The 18,341-nt window shown below is 47.4% G+C and overlaps 2 protein-coding genes and 1 long non-coding RNA gene across 3 annotated transcripts in view; 2 read left to right on the forward strand and 1 right to left on the reverse strand.

Annotated features, from left to right (window-relative positions):
- Uroc1 (urocanate hydratase 1) overlaps nucleotides 1–4,757 on the forward strand; it is a 31,669-nt gene extending 26,912 nt beyond the window's left edge. Inside the window, exons 19-20 of the mRNA XM_001066120.8 lie at nucleotides 1,674–1,773; nucleotides 3,305–4,757. Coding sequence (XP_001066120.2) covers nucleotides 1,674–1,773; nucleotides 3,305–3,445 — 241 coding nt within the window. The 3' untranslated portion in view covers nucleotides 3,446–4,757. The remainder of the gene's footprint in view (nucleotides 1–1,673; nucleotides 1,774–3,304) is intronic.
- Nucleotides 4,758–6,730: 1,973 nt separating this feature from the next.
- LOC134486812 (uncharacterized) lies at nucleotides 6,731–10,542 on the reverse strand. The gene is made up of 3 exons (XR_010066208.1): nucleotides 8,987–10,542; nucleotides 7,849–8,021; nucleotides 6,731–6,928 (listed from the first exon to the last, which is right to left on the reverse strand). It is a non-coding gene; the product is annotated as an uncharacterized LOC134486812 (long non-coding RNA).
- The window catches only part of Zxdc (ZXD family zinc finger C), a 32,135-nt gene continuing 24,323 nt past the window's right edge, over nucleotides 10,530–18,341 (forward strand). The window contains exons 1-4 of the mRNA XM_002729395.7: nucleotides 10,530–11,600; nucleotides 13,244–13,396; nucleotides 13,490–13,568; nucleotides 14,389–14,519. Coding sequence (XP_002729441.4) covers nucleotides 10,625–11,600; nucleotides 13,244–13,396; nucleotides 13,490–13,568; nucleotides 14,389–14,519 — 1,339 coding nt within the window. The 5' untranslated portion in view covers nucleotides 10,530–10,624. The remainder of the gene's footprint in view (nucleotides 11,601–13,243; nucleotides 13,397–13,489; nucleotides 13,569–14,388; nucleotides 14,520–18,341) is intronic.

An 18,341-nucleotide genomic window follows, 5' to 3' on the forward strand; every position in this document is an offset into this window, starting at 1 on the left:
CAAGGGAAAAAAAACAGGATCTCGTGTGGTCCTGCCTGCCAAGGCACTTATTGGTGACTTGAAGACCTCCCATGAGGCCGCACTCCTTAAAAGTTCTACCACCTCCCTCAAGGGAACATTTAACATCCAAATTCTAGGGGTCTCATCCTAATTGGTATTGGCCATTCCTCTGCTGCTGAAAATATTAACTCATATTCTTCAACAAGGACAATGCAGCAGCATTCACCAACCTCTTCCAGTATTCCCTCTCACAGAATCAAAGAAAAAACATAGGCTTTACAGATGAAGAAACTTAGGCTCAGAGGGTTTGCCTCTGTCAGGAAAGAGTCTTGTCTGGGATTCCCAGAGCAGCTCAAAGCTGGAACCCTGGCTGCTCTGAGCAGTCAGGGGTGAGAGAATGGGCTATGTCCAGGCAAGCCTCTCTGTCCTGAAAACCCAAGTCCTTCCATTAATCAGCTCCCCAGTGCATTCAGATGGCTGGCTTGGCCTCATTCCCACCAAGACTAAAATTCTTAACTACAACCCAGTCAGGTGGCTTTAATTAATGGAAAATGTGACCATAGTGCATGTCCTGGCTGAGAAAAACAGCACAGAAAAGAGCTCCCTGGTTATGGAGCACAGGGGAAGGGATGAGTATGACTATTAGAGACTGAGTCTTGTCCCAAGCATCACAAGACAAACGCAGCAGATGTAATTGACCGGGAGGATGTGGGACCCAACACCGCCAAAGGGGTTGAAGGACAGGATAAACCACACCCAGTTCTGTGGCTTTATTTTCTTCCTTGTATGGCCAGGAGTCTAAGAGTCTAAGCTGTTTACCCTCAGGCTTCTTGGACTTGCTTCTCCACTTCCTGGACTGTCAACCGGTGTGCTGTTGAGAGACTCTTCCCTGTGCAAGGTCACCACTCACACCTGTGTGTCAGTTTTAGCTCACTCCATGGCCTTGGCCTTGTCACAGTCTTTCTTTTGGAGTGTCCGCTTGGTGACTGCTTTTGTGTTGTGTGTCCACTTGGCACTAGTTGGCTGCAGTTTCATGTGCTCCAGACTATGTCTGCAGGACACGGCCATTCCATCAAGTCACTGAGTGAGAGCAACTGTGCCTTAGCAAAGTCTTCTCTGGGCTATTCCTATAGGAAAGGATGGCAAGTGGGTAGACCAGGTAAGCTCAGGCAACCTCTGGGCAGTCAGTCATCTGGGCAACTAGCAGCCCATGTGGGGCATGGTAGCTTGCAGCCAGTCTCCCTGGGTGCCCATCATTCTTAATCACTGCTTCTCTGGGCCCTGTGAAACAACCTCCCTCCCTTCTCAGAACACTGCTCAAGACCAGGGTGTAGTTCTGCACTAGAGCACATGGCCAGCATGTACACTACTTGGATACAATGAGAAAGATGACTTCCCATTCTGATAGACAAACAGGCATCAAGCAGAAGGTGATGTAGCAGGTGGGGGGTTGGAGGGATTCATGAAGGGGACAAGGTCAGCTCAGAAGCATAGTTATCTGAGAAGCCAGGATGTTGCTGCTCACATGGCTTTATGATGTAGAGGCCAACCAACATGACAAGGCTTCCCCAGTGCTGGTATCTTTTCAAGCTAACGCCTGAAGTCTTGCAAGCATTTCTGCTCCAGGCAAGTTGATGCAGGGAATTAGCTGGAAACTGCTCTGTCTCCTGCAGGGGTGAGGTGATCAATGGGGGATTTGGCCTTGTTCTCGATGGGACCCCAGAGGCTGAGCAGAAAGCCAGGATGATGCTCAGCTGGGATGTCTCCAATGGCGTAAGTCCCCCTGAACTCTTTAACTCCTCACTACCCCCTCTCCTCCATGGTTCTGCTTATCCAGGTTGAAAGTCTGGACTGCAGTTCTGATCCTTCCCCAGTAAGGGTTACATTCCCAACCCTTCAGGACTCCCTCTTCTTTGGAAGGTTTATTTTTATTTGATTTTGTGTGTATGGGTGCTCTGCCTGCGTATATGTGTACCATGTGTGTGCCTCACACCCTCAAGGGTCAGCAGAGGGCATCAGATCCCTTGGAACTGGAGATACAGTTGTGAGCCACCATGTGGGTGTTGGGAACTGAACCTAGGCCCTCTGGAAGGACAGTCAGTGCTCTTGACTGCTGAGCCATCTCTCCAGACCCCAGGGTTCCCCTTTCACACCCCTTCCCTACTACTTTCCCACACTGCCCTTTGGTTATCTTTGTCTCTGGTCTCACCCTTGTAGCATAGCTTCTGTACATGCAGATGGACCCTGCTGGACTTGGTCCTTCCTCCTGAAGCACCCCCTGCACAGGTGTGGTTGTCTCACAATTTGGGGGCTGTAATTGAACCCAGGGCCTCATGAATGCTCACTCCGTCATGTTGCTGTACCCTGGCCTCAAGATTTCCCTTTTAAGACACATCTTTCACTGCTTTGTGTTGCTATTACTTTGCTGTGCTGGATGGGCTTTGCCCGTGTCAGACAGCTGCACCAACCCTCACTGCCATGTTTGAAGGCAGATCACATTTTAGAAGCTAGATAAACCTTCAGTCCTGCAATTATGGCCCATATTTGCAGTGCCATAGCATCCTGTAGGGGAAATGGGGCAGATTCCTCTCCCAAACCACATCTCAGGTGACCCAGAAGGGTCAACCAGATAATGGAGGTCAGGTAATGATGAGGAAGGATTCCAGAACAAAAGACCAGAGTATAGACTGTAGCTCTGGATGACAGAGGTTGTACCCAGAGGCAGGGATGGGGTGAGGAGGCACTGGTAGGACCACTCACGAGGAACCACTCAACTTCAGCACTTTGGCAGGAATCAGGGCTCCTCATCCTGATAATAAGAGTTACAGTGAGACATTATAGGGTTTCCTCCTAGGAGCCCCCACTACCAGTGGTATGGATATAGGTCAGAAGGTAGCTTGGAGATGGTTGGTGGCAGCTTGATGGGAAGGTGCCATGGCTATCACTTAGGACAGACCAGGCTCAAGGGAGGGAGCAGGCCAAGGAAGGGTCTTGCGGCTGGTGATGAGGATTCTGAAAGGAAAAAGGTGAACGAGTGCTCGGGCTGAGCTCGTTCTGACCAGTCAGTGTCCTCTATAAATGTCAGGTCAATCTTAAGGCTGGGAGGTAGGGCTGGTTCCAGTTTGAAAGGAGGGTAAGTCAGTGATATGTTCCATGTAAGAGAGCAGGGGTTCTGAGCGAGGCAAGTACAAAGCAGGCTCCGCAATCCCCAAATAGAAAAGGACAGAGTTTATGGAGACAGGATACCATGTGCAGATCCCTGTAACCTAGATACCAATGAATGCTATGTGCTTGGCTTCTACAGGTGGCACGGCGTTGCTGGTCTGGGAACCCCAAGGCCTATGAGATCATCTGCCAGACAATGCAGGAAAACAGTGGCCTGGTGGTGACTCTTCCCCATGAGGTGGCAGATGAACAAGTGCTACGACAGGTCCTGCGGCTCTGAGGAGATCGTGGGTCCTCTTGATCCCCTCCTTCCCACTGGCCTCCCCTCACAGCTCATCACCCTCCCCCCCCACTACTACACCCCTCCCTACATGGCACTCTTAGTGTCCCACATAGTAAACCACAGAGGCCCATCAAGATGGGGCTCTTGCCTTTGACTACTGGCTTCAGGGCAGGGTACATAGTGTTCACAGAGAAGCCATAAGCCTGCAGTAGAGTAGACTCCAGCTTGGATGGGAAGGAGTCTTGATGCTGACCAAGCTGGCACCAGCCTCACAGTAGTCTCTGTGACCTTCTAAATGTGCTGTTCAGTCTACTGTCCACTGCTGTCCCCACAGTACTACCCACCCATCCCTTGTTTATGCCATCACTTCTGATTCCTCAGAGAACCCGGCACGGGTACACAAAGTGCTCACACCAAGTCCTTGGTGCTGAGGGTATGGGAAAGATATAAAGGAAGTAAAGACCAAAATAGAGGCAAGCGCATGGCACAGACTGGGCTGGCAAGAGTGGGTGACAGAGTCTCTGAGGCAAAGTGGCCAGGTGCTACTGCAACGTGTGGAGAAAAGACACTTTCCAGGCCAGCTGTGTGAGCATGAAACACAGAACCAACCACTTCCAGAGGTGCCTGGGTGGATCTGGAATCCTTCCGGAGTTGCATTAGCCATAAGCTGGGTTCTTATACCTTTTCCATGCCCTGCAACCCAATCAGACCTACCCCAGCCTTGCCTCTGAAGCAGGAGCCCTGGCAAGAGAGTTGGGTTGTGCTTCCTCAGACCTCCCCCTGGAAGTTACCACTGCTTTATAAGTGCCCCCTACCCCCCAATACCCAGCTTTTGGGCCCCTCCCACTACTGTGTCCTGTGCCCTCCTTTCAATCTTTACCAGGCCAGCTCTCCTGCTGTGTTGTCCCCTGAGCTGAGGCAGGGCTACTTGGCAGTTAATTTACAAAGAGAAAAGGGATCTATCTGGCTGACAGTTCTGGATGTCCCCACCCAAGATCAGGAAGTCATATTGCTTTGGGTCTCTGGCAACAGTGCCAAATGGCAGTGGCAGGGCACACATGGCAGAACAAACTGCTTACACTGTGAGGCAGGAAGAAAGAAAAGACGCTTGGACCCAAGTGCTACAATCCCTCAAGGGCATGTTCCAATAACCTAAAGGCCTTTCCCCCAGCTCTACTGCTAAAGGATTCCATCACCCTTTGAATAAGCCTTTAGCCCAATCAGGAGCCATACCAGAGGTCAAAACTGGCTTTCTGGCATTTTGGTCTATGTTTTCTTGCATAAAATAAAATTTTTCCTAAATCAAAAAGGAGCCAGACATCCTTCAGTGAGGGACCAGGGCCTCTGAGCCTCAGTTTTCAAATAGGCACAGTGGAGCCGCAATACCTGAACCTACGTTGAGATTGAGAATTAACCTTGGTTTTTCTTTATTTTCTATGTAGTGCCACAGCAGAAAGTCAGGCAGAGGCTAGAACTGGAGAGACCCCCTCTGTACCACTACCAGGGTTTGTGCTCTGTTGGCCAGTGGAGTCCCAGCCCTTGCCTATAGAGGAACTTCCCTGCACTATGAAGGGTACAGTGGGCAACAGTCAGCAAAGCTGCTAGCCCTTGTCTTCCAATAGAATGGATACCTCACATGGCATGTCCAGTATTCAGATGTGGTTAGTGTGACCAAGAAATTGAATTGTAAACTTTGACATTTTAATTCATTTAAAGTAAATTGAGTTCTATTTCATATAAGTGTAACTGCAATATAATGAGACTAAAATTACATATAGGTTTAGGCTAGGCCTATTCCATTTTCCCCCTAAAAGCCAAGACCATGTTTATTTATAAAAAATGTAATTCTTATAGAGACTGGTGGAGGCTCAGTGGTAGAACACATATTTACTTTTGGGGTTTTGTGTGTGTGTGTGTGTGTGTGTGTGTTTGTTTGTTTTGGTTTTGTTTTGTTTTTTGTCTTCTTTTTTTTCTTTGTTGTTTCTTTTACTGGATATTTTCTTTATTTACATTTCAAATGTTATCCCCTTTCCAGGTTTGCCCTCCAGAAACCCCCCATCCCATCCCCCACCCCCTGCCTCCATGAGGATGCTCCCCCACCCACCTACTGCCCCTGCCTCCCGACCCTGGCATTCCCCTACACTGGAGCATCCAGCCTTCACAGGACCAATGTCCTCTCCTCCCTTTGATGCCCAACGAGGCCCATCCTCTGCTACAGATGCAGCTGGAGCCATGGGTTGCTCCATGTTTACTCTTTGGTTGCTGGTTTAGTCCCAGGGAGCTCTGGGGTATCTGGTTGGTTGATATTGTTGTTCTTCCTATGGGGTTGCAAACCCCTTCAACTACCTTAGTCTTTTCTCTAACTCCTCCATTGGGGACCCCGTTCTCAGTCCAATGGTTGGCTGCAAGCATCTGCCTCTGTATCTGTCAGGCTCTGGCTGAGCCTCTCAGGAGACAGTTATATCAGGCTCCTGTCAGCATACACCTCTTGGCATCCCCAATAGTAACTGGGTTTGGTAACTGCATGTGGGATGGATCCCCATGTGTGGCAGTCTCTAGATGCCCTTTCCTTCAGACTTTGTTCCTCACACATATTTAATGTACACACACACACACACACACACACACACACACACACACAGGGTAAAATAAAATTAAGTACATGTAGTAGTATTAAAAACAAGCTGCCATCTTGTGAGATGATATTGAAATGTCCCCCAACACAGTAGTGTGGATAGGCAGGGCTCAGTCTACCTTGGGTAGTATGGAATGGGCCCTTATCTGATTGACTTCCTCTATTGCCCATGAGGCCACTCTTGCTCAGATTTCCCATTGGCCTCTATATAGGTTCCCTGCCTCCATTCTCAGCCTAATTATACTCCAGTGGAAATCCTTGCAAAATGCAGCAACAGTGTGTCATCTCTCTGCCTGAAAAGCACAGTGGCTTTCCTGATCCTTGCTGGAGCCAGGACCTAAGCATCCCAACTTGGAAGGAGTAGAAGAAAAACAGTGTTCCTAAAAGAGGGTGAGGTCCATCAGAAGGTAGCAGGAGACCTGAGTTAGGAGGCCTAGACAAACCACAGAGGAGAATGTACAGTGCAGAGCAGGCGAGACAACTCCTGGCAAACCCAAGAGCTTGAATCCACCCGATGACAGGTGTCCTAAAAATTACCAAGACACTCTTGAAAAGACAGAGGACACAGAAGAGAATATTGTCCACATGCTATCCACTGCTTTCCAACACATTTTTTCTTGCACTGTAGAAAAACACACAACTGTAACTTTAATTTTTTAAATGCCTATTTTTAATGATGGTTCTTAAATGCTTTAACGTCCCTTTTATCCCACCACCCTCCAGAGGTAGTGGAAAAGAAATGCAGCTGTTTAGAAAGTTCTTCGGAGCAGCTCAAATCTGTGTTGTCTGGAAATCGGCAGTTTAGTTCACAGATCAGCAGCAGCAGCTCGATCCACTCACAAACACTGTATGAATACACAAGCAGTCCAGTTCAGTAGAGTTGGGATAGCAAACATGAATCAGCAGCAGTGGCATTACCTAGCAGAGAGAAAGCCAGGCCTCAGTCTTGGCATGAGTCATTAGGAGGGACCCAGAGGGATGCCAGAAAAAGTTCTCAGCTGTACCTCGCTCAGGGAATCAAAGATCAGCAAAGACTCAAGACCAACAAGCATTGCACAGCTAACTCTATAAGCAAGCCTACCTCAGCCTCGGTCACTGTCTGTCGAATCCTATTTATACCCTCTAAATATCACATGTCCTCCATGGGTTTTGCCTTAGCATGTGGGTCTGTCTCAGCTGACATTACTCTGTCAAGCATTCTGAGTCTGTAGAAGCTTCAAGAAACCACAGAACACCACCAAACGTTTTTTGGTGCATTTCTCTCTATAGAGTTCTGACAAATGCCACTCAACTATGCAAAGTAAGGCATACCAATACATGTGTATTGTTAGCAAAGAATCTGTCATTAAATGTCCTTTCACATACTTATTTTAACAGAACATCTTTTCACCTGTGTCTGTGTTAGTCAAACGTTCCTATACAAGTCTATCTTAGTCTTTCACCTATGTCCACTTCAGGAAAACACTCCTTCACATGTTTGCCCCCAGCAAAGCACCATCCAACACAACTGACTTTTCAAAGAACCCTTAGGTTTCCACTTCACACAAGCACTTTCCAGAATGCAACTCAGTGGCCTGAAGCACCCCATAGTGCTATGCAGCAGTCCCCACCCAGGTCTAAGAGCTTTTCATCACCCAAGTTGGCACTGCCCCCTCCCCAGCCCCTGGTATTCATCAGCTTACTCTCACCCTATTGTACTGTGTGCTCCAGAGTCCTCAGATGTAGAGTCACATAGTGCTTATTCTTCTGTGACTGGCTTACTCACCCATTGTCATGTCCATGTGGCAGTATGTAGCAGAATGCCCTTCCACCAACTCCATATGATGGACCCTTCAGCCATTGAAGGGCTTGTGGGTTCCTGTAAATCCTGCTGTGAGCCAGATGTACATGTGTTTACCCAAGGCCCTGCTTTCAGCTCTTGGGTCTGCATCTAGAACACTGTGGGGATCACATTATTAATTTTATATTTAAGTTTTTAAGGAACTATCAAAACATTTTCAGTAGTAGGAAAATAATTTCTAAATCTAGAATTTAATTCCTAAAATACTTACTTGTGATCTAAGACACTCACTAGAGACATTGAGATGGATCGGTGCTTAAAGGCTCCTTCTACCATGCCCAATGGCCTGAGCTAAACCCCCAACCTACATGGTGGGAGGAGTGAACTATTAAGTTGTCCTCCCAACCTCCATATGCGAGTGCGTGGTGATCACGCACACACATACACCTCACTACAAACTCCATAGTGCCAAAGGAAAACCACAGTGGACTAAAAGCCCCTTTCTCCACCTCACCACAGAGGTATCATTGAGGATTTCTCTAGAAAAAAATTTTTATTTTCATTTCGCTTCCTGGTGCCCCTTTAATACTCAAACCATCTATTTTGTATTTTTCCTTTCTAAGCTTGCTATGCTTATTCAAAACACTCTTCATGAGACTTAACCAGAGAACAAAGTCTATAATGGGCATTTCTGAGACTTTGTCAATGCAATTAATCTGAGTATCATCACCTTAGTCTCAGGCAGACTCTTGAGACAAAGGCAAAAAGCAGTTATATTCTTCACCAAAATACTACAAAAACAGTCTCTAGGCCACATTCTGAAGTTCTTCTCCACTGAAACCTCTTGGGCCAGGACTGCACAGTTGAACTCAATCACAGCAACAAAATCCTCCGTATTCCTACTGGGATAGCCCATTAAGCCCCATTTAAAACATGCCATGCCTTTCCAAATCCAAAGTCCCAAAATCCACATTCTTCCAAACAAAAGCATGGTTAGGCCTATTCCAGGAATACCCCAGTCCCTGATACCAACTTCTGTCTTCGTTAGGGTTTTATTACTATAAGCAGACACAGCGACCAAGGCAACTCTTATAAAGACAACATTTGATTGGGGCTAACTTACAGGTTCAGAGGTTCAGTTCATTATCATCAAGGTGGGAGCATGATGGCATCCAGGTAGGCATGGTGCAGGAGGAGCTGAGAGTTCTACATCTTCGTCTGAAGGCTGCTAGTGGAAGACTGATTTCCAGGCAGCTATGGTGAAGGTCATATAGCCCACACCCACAGTGACACACCTACTCCAATGGGGCCACACTTTCTAATAGTGCCACTCTCTGGGCTGAGCATATACAAACCATCAGAGAGTGTGTACGCACATACACAGACAAGTAAGGTGCTTTCACAGACAAATGTTCTCTTCCTACTTCTGTGTTTGTTTTTAAACGTATTTTAATAGAAACATACAGAGGTGTCATTGCTGTTACTTGTTGTCAGTAGCTTTTGTATATTGGATGTGTTGTTCAAGCAACACTTTCAATGCCAAAAACTTTTGCTTCTCGGGGAACCAAACCCTATGAGAAGCTAGCCCTAATTCTCCATCTCTCTGTAGCTACCAGCAGCCACTAATCTACTGTCTGTATAACTTAGCGCTTCTAAGGCTTCTAATATATGTGGCATTATTATAACACATCATCTTTTGTGGCTGAAATATTTTTTATAGGTTTGGTCATGACAGAACTTGCAAAACTCTGAGGATGAACACTTGCATTGTTTCCTCTTGGGAGTTGTTCCAACAAAGATTACTATAAGCATGCATGTAGTTTTGCGTAGACATATTTCCAGCCCTCTTAGGGTAGATGCAGAGAGGGGAGGGACATACCCTTGCATTTTAAGGAGCAGATTGGTGGAAAATGGGGGTAAACCAGTGTAGGTGCAAAAGGCAGGTTGGCAAGATTTTAATCGTATTTGCACTTTTATAAGACTAAAGCCCGCCCTACAGAAAACAGGGAAGGGGGATGCGAACTGGGTGCAAGGAGGGAGACAGTTGGTTAAAAGGGGGGTGAAGACGAGTCCCTTGGTTATTTGAGAACCTAGGAGTGAAATAAGTTTGAATTTGAGTTGTGATGACAGGAGTGGTATGATTCCAGATAAATCCATATGAGACAAGTAGGGTTGTGGAGTTCAGGGAACAACTCATAATTTAGAAGGCTGACATGTATCAAGGAGTCACGGAATGCCTTTAGTGGTTTAGGTAGGTATCCCATCAGGACCTGCTACAGGGCAAACCAGGTCTGCGCGCTCTTCAGCGAGGTCATAGAGAAGATGAGAAGCAAAGTAGAGAGGTTCAAAGCCTGAGTGCCAGTTCTGGACCATGTGACCGCAGGTAACCTTGACCTGTTTCCTTACACCTGGCAATCACGCATTAAATTAACTTGTATTTTCAAAGCATGGAGGGCACAGGAACTCTTAGAAAATGCAATCTGCTTTCAATCCTTTGCGCTACCCAGATGTAAAAGTAGGAGCCAAAAGCTGAAGAACCTCTTTTTCCAGGTTGGGACTCAAAGCAAAACACAGTCAACTTGGAGGCCCCGCCCCTGCCCCACCCCCCGGCTCCCTCGTGACTACTGTCCCGACAGCCCTCGCGCGCCACGCCCACGCCCACGGCCCTCGCGCACGCGCAGCTCGAGATGCGACTCTGGGCTGTACTCTACGCTTAGCTTTGACAGAGACTCCCGGGGGGCGGACCCTAGGTGTCGCGCGCATGCCTGGCAGGGCTGGGCCGCTCTTCTCCGGTGGCTGCGGCTCAGACGCCTCAGCTGGGCCTAAGATGGACCTCCCGGCCGTGCTCGCTGCCCCAGCCACGCGCGGAGACCAACATGGCGGTGGCCCAAGCCGACTTCGCCGCGGAACGGGGCCGTCCCTCGGTGCTGGTCCCGGGCGCCGCCGCCTGCTGCTGCTGAGGAGCCCGGAAGATGGCGGGCCCGGGCCGCGTCAAGAGGAGGCCCCGGGGCCCAGCCCGCCGCCCCCGGAAGACGGCGGCGACTCCTTCGTGGTACTGCTGGAAGTGCCGCGCGCGGCCGACACCCATGAACAGGAGGAGACCGAGCCCGACTCCGGCGCGAGCCCCACGGAACAGGTCCCGGCCGCCGCCCCCGGCGCAGCTCTGGCAGGCACCGTCACCATCCACAACCAGGACCTCCTGGTGCGCTTCGACCGCGGCGTCTTCACGCTGGCCGCCGCCCCCGCGCCAGCCACCCAGGGCCTGCATCCCGCGACCACCCCGGGCCTGGAGCCCTCGAGCGCTGCTGCGTCCCGCCGCGGGCCGGTGGCCGCCAGCGCTGGCTCTCCGGCCTACCGCTGTCCCGAGCCGCAGTGCGCGCTGAGCTTCGCCAAGAAGCACCAGTTGAAGGTGCACCTGCTGACGCACGGCAGCCTCCAGGGCCGGCGTCCCTTCAAGTGCCCGCTGGATGGCTGTGGCTGGGCCTTCACCACCTCCTACAAGCTCAAACGGCACCTGCAGTCCCATGACAAGCTGCGTCCTTTTAGCTGCCCGGTGGGCGGCTGCGGCAAGAAGTTCACCACAGTCTACAACCTCAAGGCGCACATGAAGGGCCACGAGCAGGAGAGTTTGTTCAAGTGCGAGGTATGCGCCGAGCGCTTCCCCACACACGCCAAGCTCAACTCCCACCAGCGCAGCCACTTCGAGCCCGAGCGACCCTACAAGTGTGATTTCCCTGGTAAGCTGGAGCCACGGACCTGCGGGGGGCGGGTGAGACCCGGCGATGTCTGAACCCAAGGGCCAAGCTCAATGTCGCTGTTTGGGCAGAGTTTGCGCGGGGGCGGGGGGTGGACAGTATGCCTTGATTTAAATGAGAATCGAGCAAAAAGCACTCACAAGTTTGTGTGGAGGTTCCTTTCAAGTAGTTAGATATGAAGCCCTGGATTCCACCAGCGAAGTGGAATGCATAGTCACACGCTTTCCGTGGGGAGGCTGCAAACCTTTGTTAAGGTGCTTCCATTGAAAGTGACTACTTCTCAGAGTCAGGGCTTTATTTTTCTCAATCTATTTCGTTCAACAATACCAGAGGAGTCAGAGATCCAAGACACATAAATTGAAATATGCCACCTTAAAATACTGAGGAAATAACCACACATCGATGCTTCCCTAGTCCCTCTTCAACCTCTCTGGAAGCCCCATTGATTAGTGGACACAGAGCTCCCAAGGACGTCTCATGCTTTGAATCAGACCCCTGTCCTTCCCAATATTATGAGTAGAGTGAGGTCCTCCTGAGGGTCTTGTGCTGGCTGATCAGTTGGGCTTCCGTAGAAGCTGGGAGAGGGAGCAGGGGAACACCATTAAGTGTCCAGTCAAGAAGAGGTTCTTTTGACAACATGAGCTAGGAAGTGGCAGTGGGATTGGTGTACGCTTCAGGAAAAGATCACAGAGTCGAAAGAACTTGCCTATTGATAGGGTGGTGAGGACTGTTGCTAAAGCAGAGAATGCTCATGTTTGGATTAACCTAATCACATATTCCCTAAGTAACAAAGCTTGAGGCTAAAGGGGGATTTCTGGATGGGGCAGAGAGTCCCTGGGCAGTTACTTTTATGCAGGGCTGTGTAGTGCTTCACAGTTACAGTGAGTACATTTTAGAGAGTCTGAGAAAGAGCTGCAGCAAAGATAGCTCCTAAACATTTTTCAGCTTTTTACTTTCCACCCCATTTGAGGACCAAACATTTTGTCAAAGGAGTGTTGATGTAGAAATCGTTGAGGTGTAGGTTGCTTGGACTGAAGGGTGGGGTAGGGTGGGACTGTAAGAACAGAAGTGAAGCTAGCAACTTGCATAAATGGGTAAAATAGAAAGAGAAACCAGATGGTAGGATGTGGGGTGTCAGTCGTAGAGGCTAGAGGGAATTAAAAGGTGTGGAGGATGTACTATCACTCTAATGGGACAGAAAAATCTGAGCTAGTAGGATGGTTGCAGCCCTGCAAAGCCATGCCCGACTAAATCTTGATGGTTAGTGTTAGTTTGTCCTGCTCTCTTGGGTTTCAGACAGAATTGCCAACTGAGTTTGTCAAAGACAAACCTGGTCTTTGCAGAGTCGTCTGCAGAACTGGCCAGCAAATGCTATCTTTGGAAGACAGCGTCTTAATCTCTACATCACACTGCAGCAGGTGGCCTGTGCGTTGCATGTGCATGTGCAACAGGTCTTTCTATGCCTTCTAGGAAGCTCAGCATAAGTGGACAGAGCTTTGCAGACATGGTTTCCAAGTCATGCCTTTCTTTGTCTGTTCCTTGTGAACTGCCACAGGATGTTGTTAGTGTGAGCTGTACTGTGTGATTTTTGTCCTGAGAGCTGAGCTTGTGCTTTCTTCATTCAGGCTGTGAGAAGACATTCATCACAGTGAGTGCCCTGTTTTCCCATAACCGAGCCCACTTCAGGGAACAAGAGCTCTTTTCCTGCTCCTTTCCTGGATGCAATAAACAATATGACAAAGCCTGCCGACTGAAAATTCACCTGCGAAGTCACACAGGTAGGGGTTGCATTGTGTACCACCATGTAGACACATGCTTTGTGGGGGCTATTGTGCTCATGGCTATGCTGTGTCATCTTTTTCTTTTACAAGGTGAGAGACCATTTATTTGTGACTCAGACAGTTGTGGCTGGACCTTCACCAGTATGTCCAAACTTCTAAGACACAAAAGGTAAACCAACCATACATTTTGGCATTTAGGTTTTGTAAGCCCATGAACTATGTGTCTCAGACCACTTTTAGTGAATTACGTACAGATTTCAAGTAGTTTAAGATGGAATTCAGTGTCAGTATTTTAGAAAATCAGAAAACCGTAAGAAAAACACTAAGAGTCTCCTCACTTGACAACAGTTGTTTCCTGTGTAAGTTTGTTTGCTTTACTTAACATCCTGTCAATACAATTACATTTTTCCCCCTTTTAAATGTTGTAGAAATGCTTTTCTTCATGTTCTTGCAAACTTCCAGCAGTGATGATGACAACTGGGGGTCTGTGTACACATGACATTCGATATGTTCCATCTTGGTCACAGCCCCAACATTGGTAGTACAGACTCAGGGTGGCCTGGGTATGTTGTATGACTGGGGTCTGAGGTGCTCAGAGTGAAAGCATTACCTAGAAAAAGACAATGTTTGCAAGTTTACTTAAGAGGGATCTTTCCCACTGCTGCCAAACTCTGTGTGTGTGTGTTTGTCTTTGTGTTTTCTGGCCATCTGTGGCTTGGAAAGAACACTGGCCATAGAGACTTCTAAACAGTTCACGGTGCTTCATTTCCTCCTTTGGGGCTCAGCTCTTCCTAGATTATTGTAGCACTAATTGTTCCATTTCTGGCTCTGGGGCCACCTATCTATGAAAGTAGAATTTCTGATTATGGGGCAGCTAAACAAACCCTGTGTGAACAAACATCTGAAATGTATTGATCATTCTGAATGAAGGGAGCCTACTGTTTCTGCTCTAAAGGCTCATGTTTTTTGTTTTGTCTTGTTTGTTTCAGGAAGCATGATGATGACCGGAGGTTCACTTGCCCTGTTGAAGGCTGTGGCAAGTCATTCACTAGAGCAGAGCATCTGAAGGGCCACAGTATCACCCACCTGGGAACAAAGCCATTCGAATGCCCTGTGGAAGGTAGCATTTAAAATGTTTTAGCTGTAGACAAAGTGCCACACTAACACTCCTGTTAAGCTGTAAGCCTGAGTTGCAGAAGCACTGAGGTAATTGCTAGTCCCAGCACTGTATTTATTTGGTTGGTTGAGAGTGTGTGCATACTGTCCCAGGGGAGTGTATTGGAAGAAGTGCTCTGAGGCTGTAGTTCCACCACCTGTTTAACTTGGTGATTATGAGGAGCAGATGAAGTGAGGAGAAGAGTACGCCATCATGTGTGGTCAGACATGTAGCTTGGCCTCACTCAATGACAAATAGCTAGTCTTGTTGCACAGACAGAAATAAAGCCTGTCTGCTGTTTTAAATAAGGATGTACATGAGACTTTGTCCTAGTTAGGGTTTCTGTTGCTGTGATAAAACACCTTGACCAAAGCCACTTGGAGAGCATTCCAGCTTACACTTCTGTGTTACAGTCCTTCAAAGAAAGTCAGGGCAGGAACTCAAGGAACGGACCTAGGGCTTACTCAACCTGCTTGCTTAGAGCACTCAGGACCACAGGCCAGAGTGTAGTACTACCCACAGTGACTGGCCCTGCCACATCACTCATCAGTCAAGAAAATGCCTCATAGACATTCCCACAGACTAATGTTTGGAGACATTTTTCTCAATTGAAGTTTTCTCTTTCAAAAAAAAAAAATCTAGCTTGTGTCAAGGTGACATAAAACTAGCCAGCACAAGCTTTTTTCTTTGAAATGTTCAAAATGCAATTTATTGATATGGTCCATTTATACCAACCCTGCTCTAGTTGAAGGTCCACTAAGGAAGGAGCAGTCCAGCATGAGTCTTTTGAACCCTATATTTAGGCCCTCAGCTGAATCTTTAGACTTTAGTCGTCTTAGCCAGAGAAGGATAATAAAGATAAACACCAGTTTTTATAACATATGGAACATCATGCAGTTGGTTGATCAAGCTTTCCCTCCTGTCACCATGCCAGTTGTGAGTGAGTGTGGACAGGTAAACAAGAATATTGCAGCTGCTGTGGGTGTTGGGGATTCATCTGTACTGCTCCTGGGGAGCAGAGTGTGAATGTCCTGATCAGTTTAAGGAGGAAAAGCTAGCCAGACATTAAAAGATGGCTGTTGGAAGCAGAAAGACCAGAAGGAGAATCCACGGGGCAATAGTAGCTCATGTTAGAGCCAAAGCCCAGTCTGGACTTTAGAGAGGCACTGCAATGTCCCTGGTAAGACAGCTGTTCCTGGGCTAGGAGCTGACAGCAGAAAGGAAGAGAATCCCATGAACAGCAAAAATAGAATCAAAGCTTGATGTAATGATTTGGACCTGGATGAGGGGAAGGGTAGTAGTTGAAATCAGTGTCTTAGCTAATGTTGGGATTGAAGATGAGAAGAGTTTGGTCATATGGTACATAAAATGATAAAATGTTCAGTCAGACCATAGGTGCTCAGAAAACAGGCTGTGTGTCTGCTGCTGGCTTAAAGAGCAGGCTATACTGTGGATGAAGGAAGAAACATGCAGGTCCTCATTTAAGTCCTGCAAGGAGATGGAATTCTCAAGCAATTCAAAATGTGAATTCTGGATTCAAGTCCTGAGTCTGCCCCTTGCATGGCTCGGAGGAGTCCTGGGATGAACAGAACTGTGCCTCTTTTCTTCATCCATAAAGTAAATTAAACCTCATAGGGTGCTTGCAGGGATTCAACTAATTGAAACTTAAAGCTTGTAAAAGCATTAGTATTTATCGATTCTGATAGTTGTAGTGATTACTATTAGGTGGAGTTTTGTTTTCTGTTTTTAAGCCCTAGTGAGCTGTGGTGGAGAGCCACAGATGGTGGTAAACAGTGAAAAGGCTGCCCTGATAGGAACTCTGAAGGCAGGATACTGAACCAGAAGGATGTCTGTGGAGGGCCTGTGAATGCTGAAGTCCACCTATATCATTTGCTGTTGGTGGGCAAGTTTTGGTAACTCAGGCAGAGCTAGTGAGCAGGAGGAAGGTACTGCTCGTTTTGACAGTTCTTCTGGGAGTGCTTGGGGAAAGGAGAAAGGGCAATTCACTTTTAAAGATGGAGCATTTGAAGTTGTCAAGGACCTTTGAGCCTCAGCAGAAAGATGTGTGACAAGGCTTGCTCAAGGCCATTCCATGATACAGTAGAGTCTGATGCAGAGACTGCAGAACTGCTGCTTACTGGACTAAATGCAGTTAGGCTCTGTGTTGAGAGTGGCATCAGGAACATCCTCAGGGTGGTAGAGAGTGCCAGTGCCTAAGACCTGAAAGTGGGCTATTTAGGGGAATGTTGGCCATGTGAGGAAGGGCCCTGGCTGTCTCTGTGCAGTTTGTGACTTCTTTTCATTCTCACAGGGAACTTCAAAATGTGTTTCTAGACAAGTTCTAAGGCTGTTCCTTCTCTTGCCCTCATGCAGCTCATTTTACAAACAAGGAAAAGCTACTCTGCAAAGAGTCAAAAGCTTATCTGTGGTCATAGGACAGACAAGGGCTGCAATGCAGACAGCCTTAGCTGGGCAGTTCACTGTGCCTTAACATCCATCTGCTTCAAAGCCTGGCCCATCACTCAGCAGGGCAGGCCGCCCACTGCCCCTTGCTCAGGCATCTGTGTCTCAGTCTTCTCAGAAGCTGTTTGAACAGCATTCATTATTTCAGGACAGAGCGACAGCTTGATAGGCCATCATGGATGAAGGGAAGGCAATTGTAAATATGTGTTGCCTCCAGCACTTGAATCCAGATGAGCATATAAGCTGGGAATGCCGGCTCTGGCTCCTTGTGACCTGTGACCTAGAGACATTTGCTCTGTTCCTGTGCTGCAACAGAGGCGAAGTGGGCAGGTTTGTATTTGGTCATGTGTTGAGATAATTCCAATCCCTAGAACTGTAGGATTCCTTGTTTTTAATAGCTTAATAGGGGCGATTCATAGACATTTTTGCAACTGAATTTTGACTCGAGGTTTTAAGTTGTTTCCACTTAACTCTGAGCAGTAGGTAGAAGAAACAGAGTAAGCTCGATTATGTCTCATGTCTTAGACTAACTCATAGTCTACATATTCCTTTATAATTTTCCTATATTCCTTGTGCCAGAGTATTTGGTATATGTCACTTGCCAGTACCAGTGATTTGTATTAGGGTTTTGTAGAAGGACAGAACAGTTAAGATGAATATATATGAATGAGTGAGAGCGTGTGTGTGTGTGTGTGTGTGTGTGTGTGTGTGTGTGTGTGTGTGTAAAATATCTTCTTACCTCAAATGATCCAATCAAGAAAAATCTCTTACAGGTATTTAGTTAATTTCAGATGTAGTCAAGTTGGCAACCAAGATTAGCCATGGCAAATTCACTCCTTGTCAACTTGACACACGGTCATATCTCTTTATGTCATGTTTTCTTTCCAAATGAAACCAATAACCAGGTCATAATTACTCCTAACAGGATATAACTACCCTCCTATAACTGCAAATGCATGCTATATCTTAGAATGTATGGCAGTGTCCCTTGAGGGGCAGTCTTTTAGTATCTCATAACTTACATAGTCTGACCACGGATATCTCAATTGGTGTTACATAATATGATAAAGAAATCTAGGAGAGAAAACACAAATATCCTTACAAACACATTCTTAACAAAAAAATGTGACAGAAGAACATGCCAGTTGTCATCTTCAGTTTTGCAACTGGTCACATGACCTTAGTTGGTGTTTATGAGTAGCTTCCTCTACTGCCCATTCTGCATTTCCTCACCCTCAGCAAGAACCTCAGCAGGTCTTGGGTTTTTACTTTTGTTTTTATGTCTTGTTTTATTTTTTTTTTTTTCTTTAAGAAGTGACCCAT

This window comes from Rattus norvegicus, chromosome 4 (assembly GCF_036323735.1).
Source record: "Rattus norvegicus strain BN/NHsdMcwi chromosome 4, GRCr8, whole genome shotgun sequence".
In the NCBI taxonomy this organism is placed as follows: domain Eukaryota; kingdom Metazoa; phylum Chordata; class Mammalia; order Rodentia; family Muridae; genus Rattus; species Rattus norvegicus.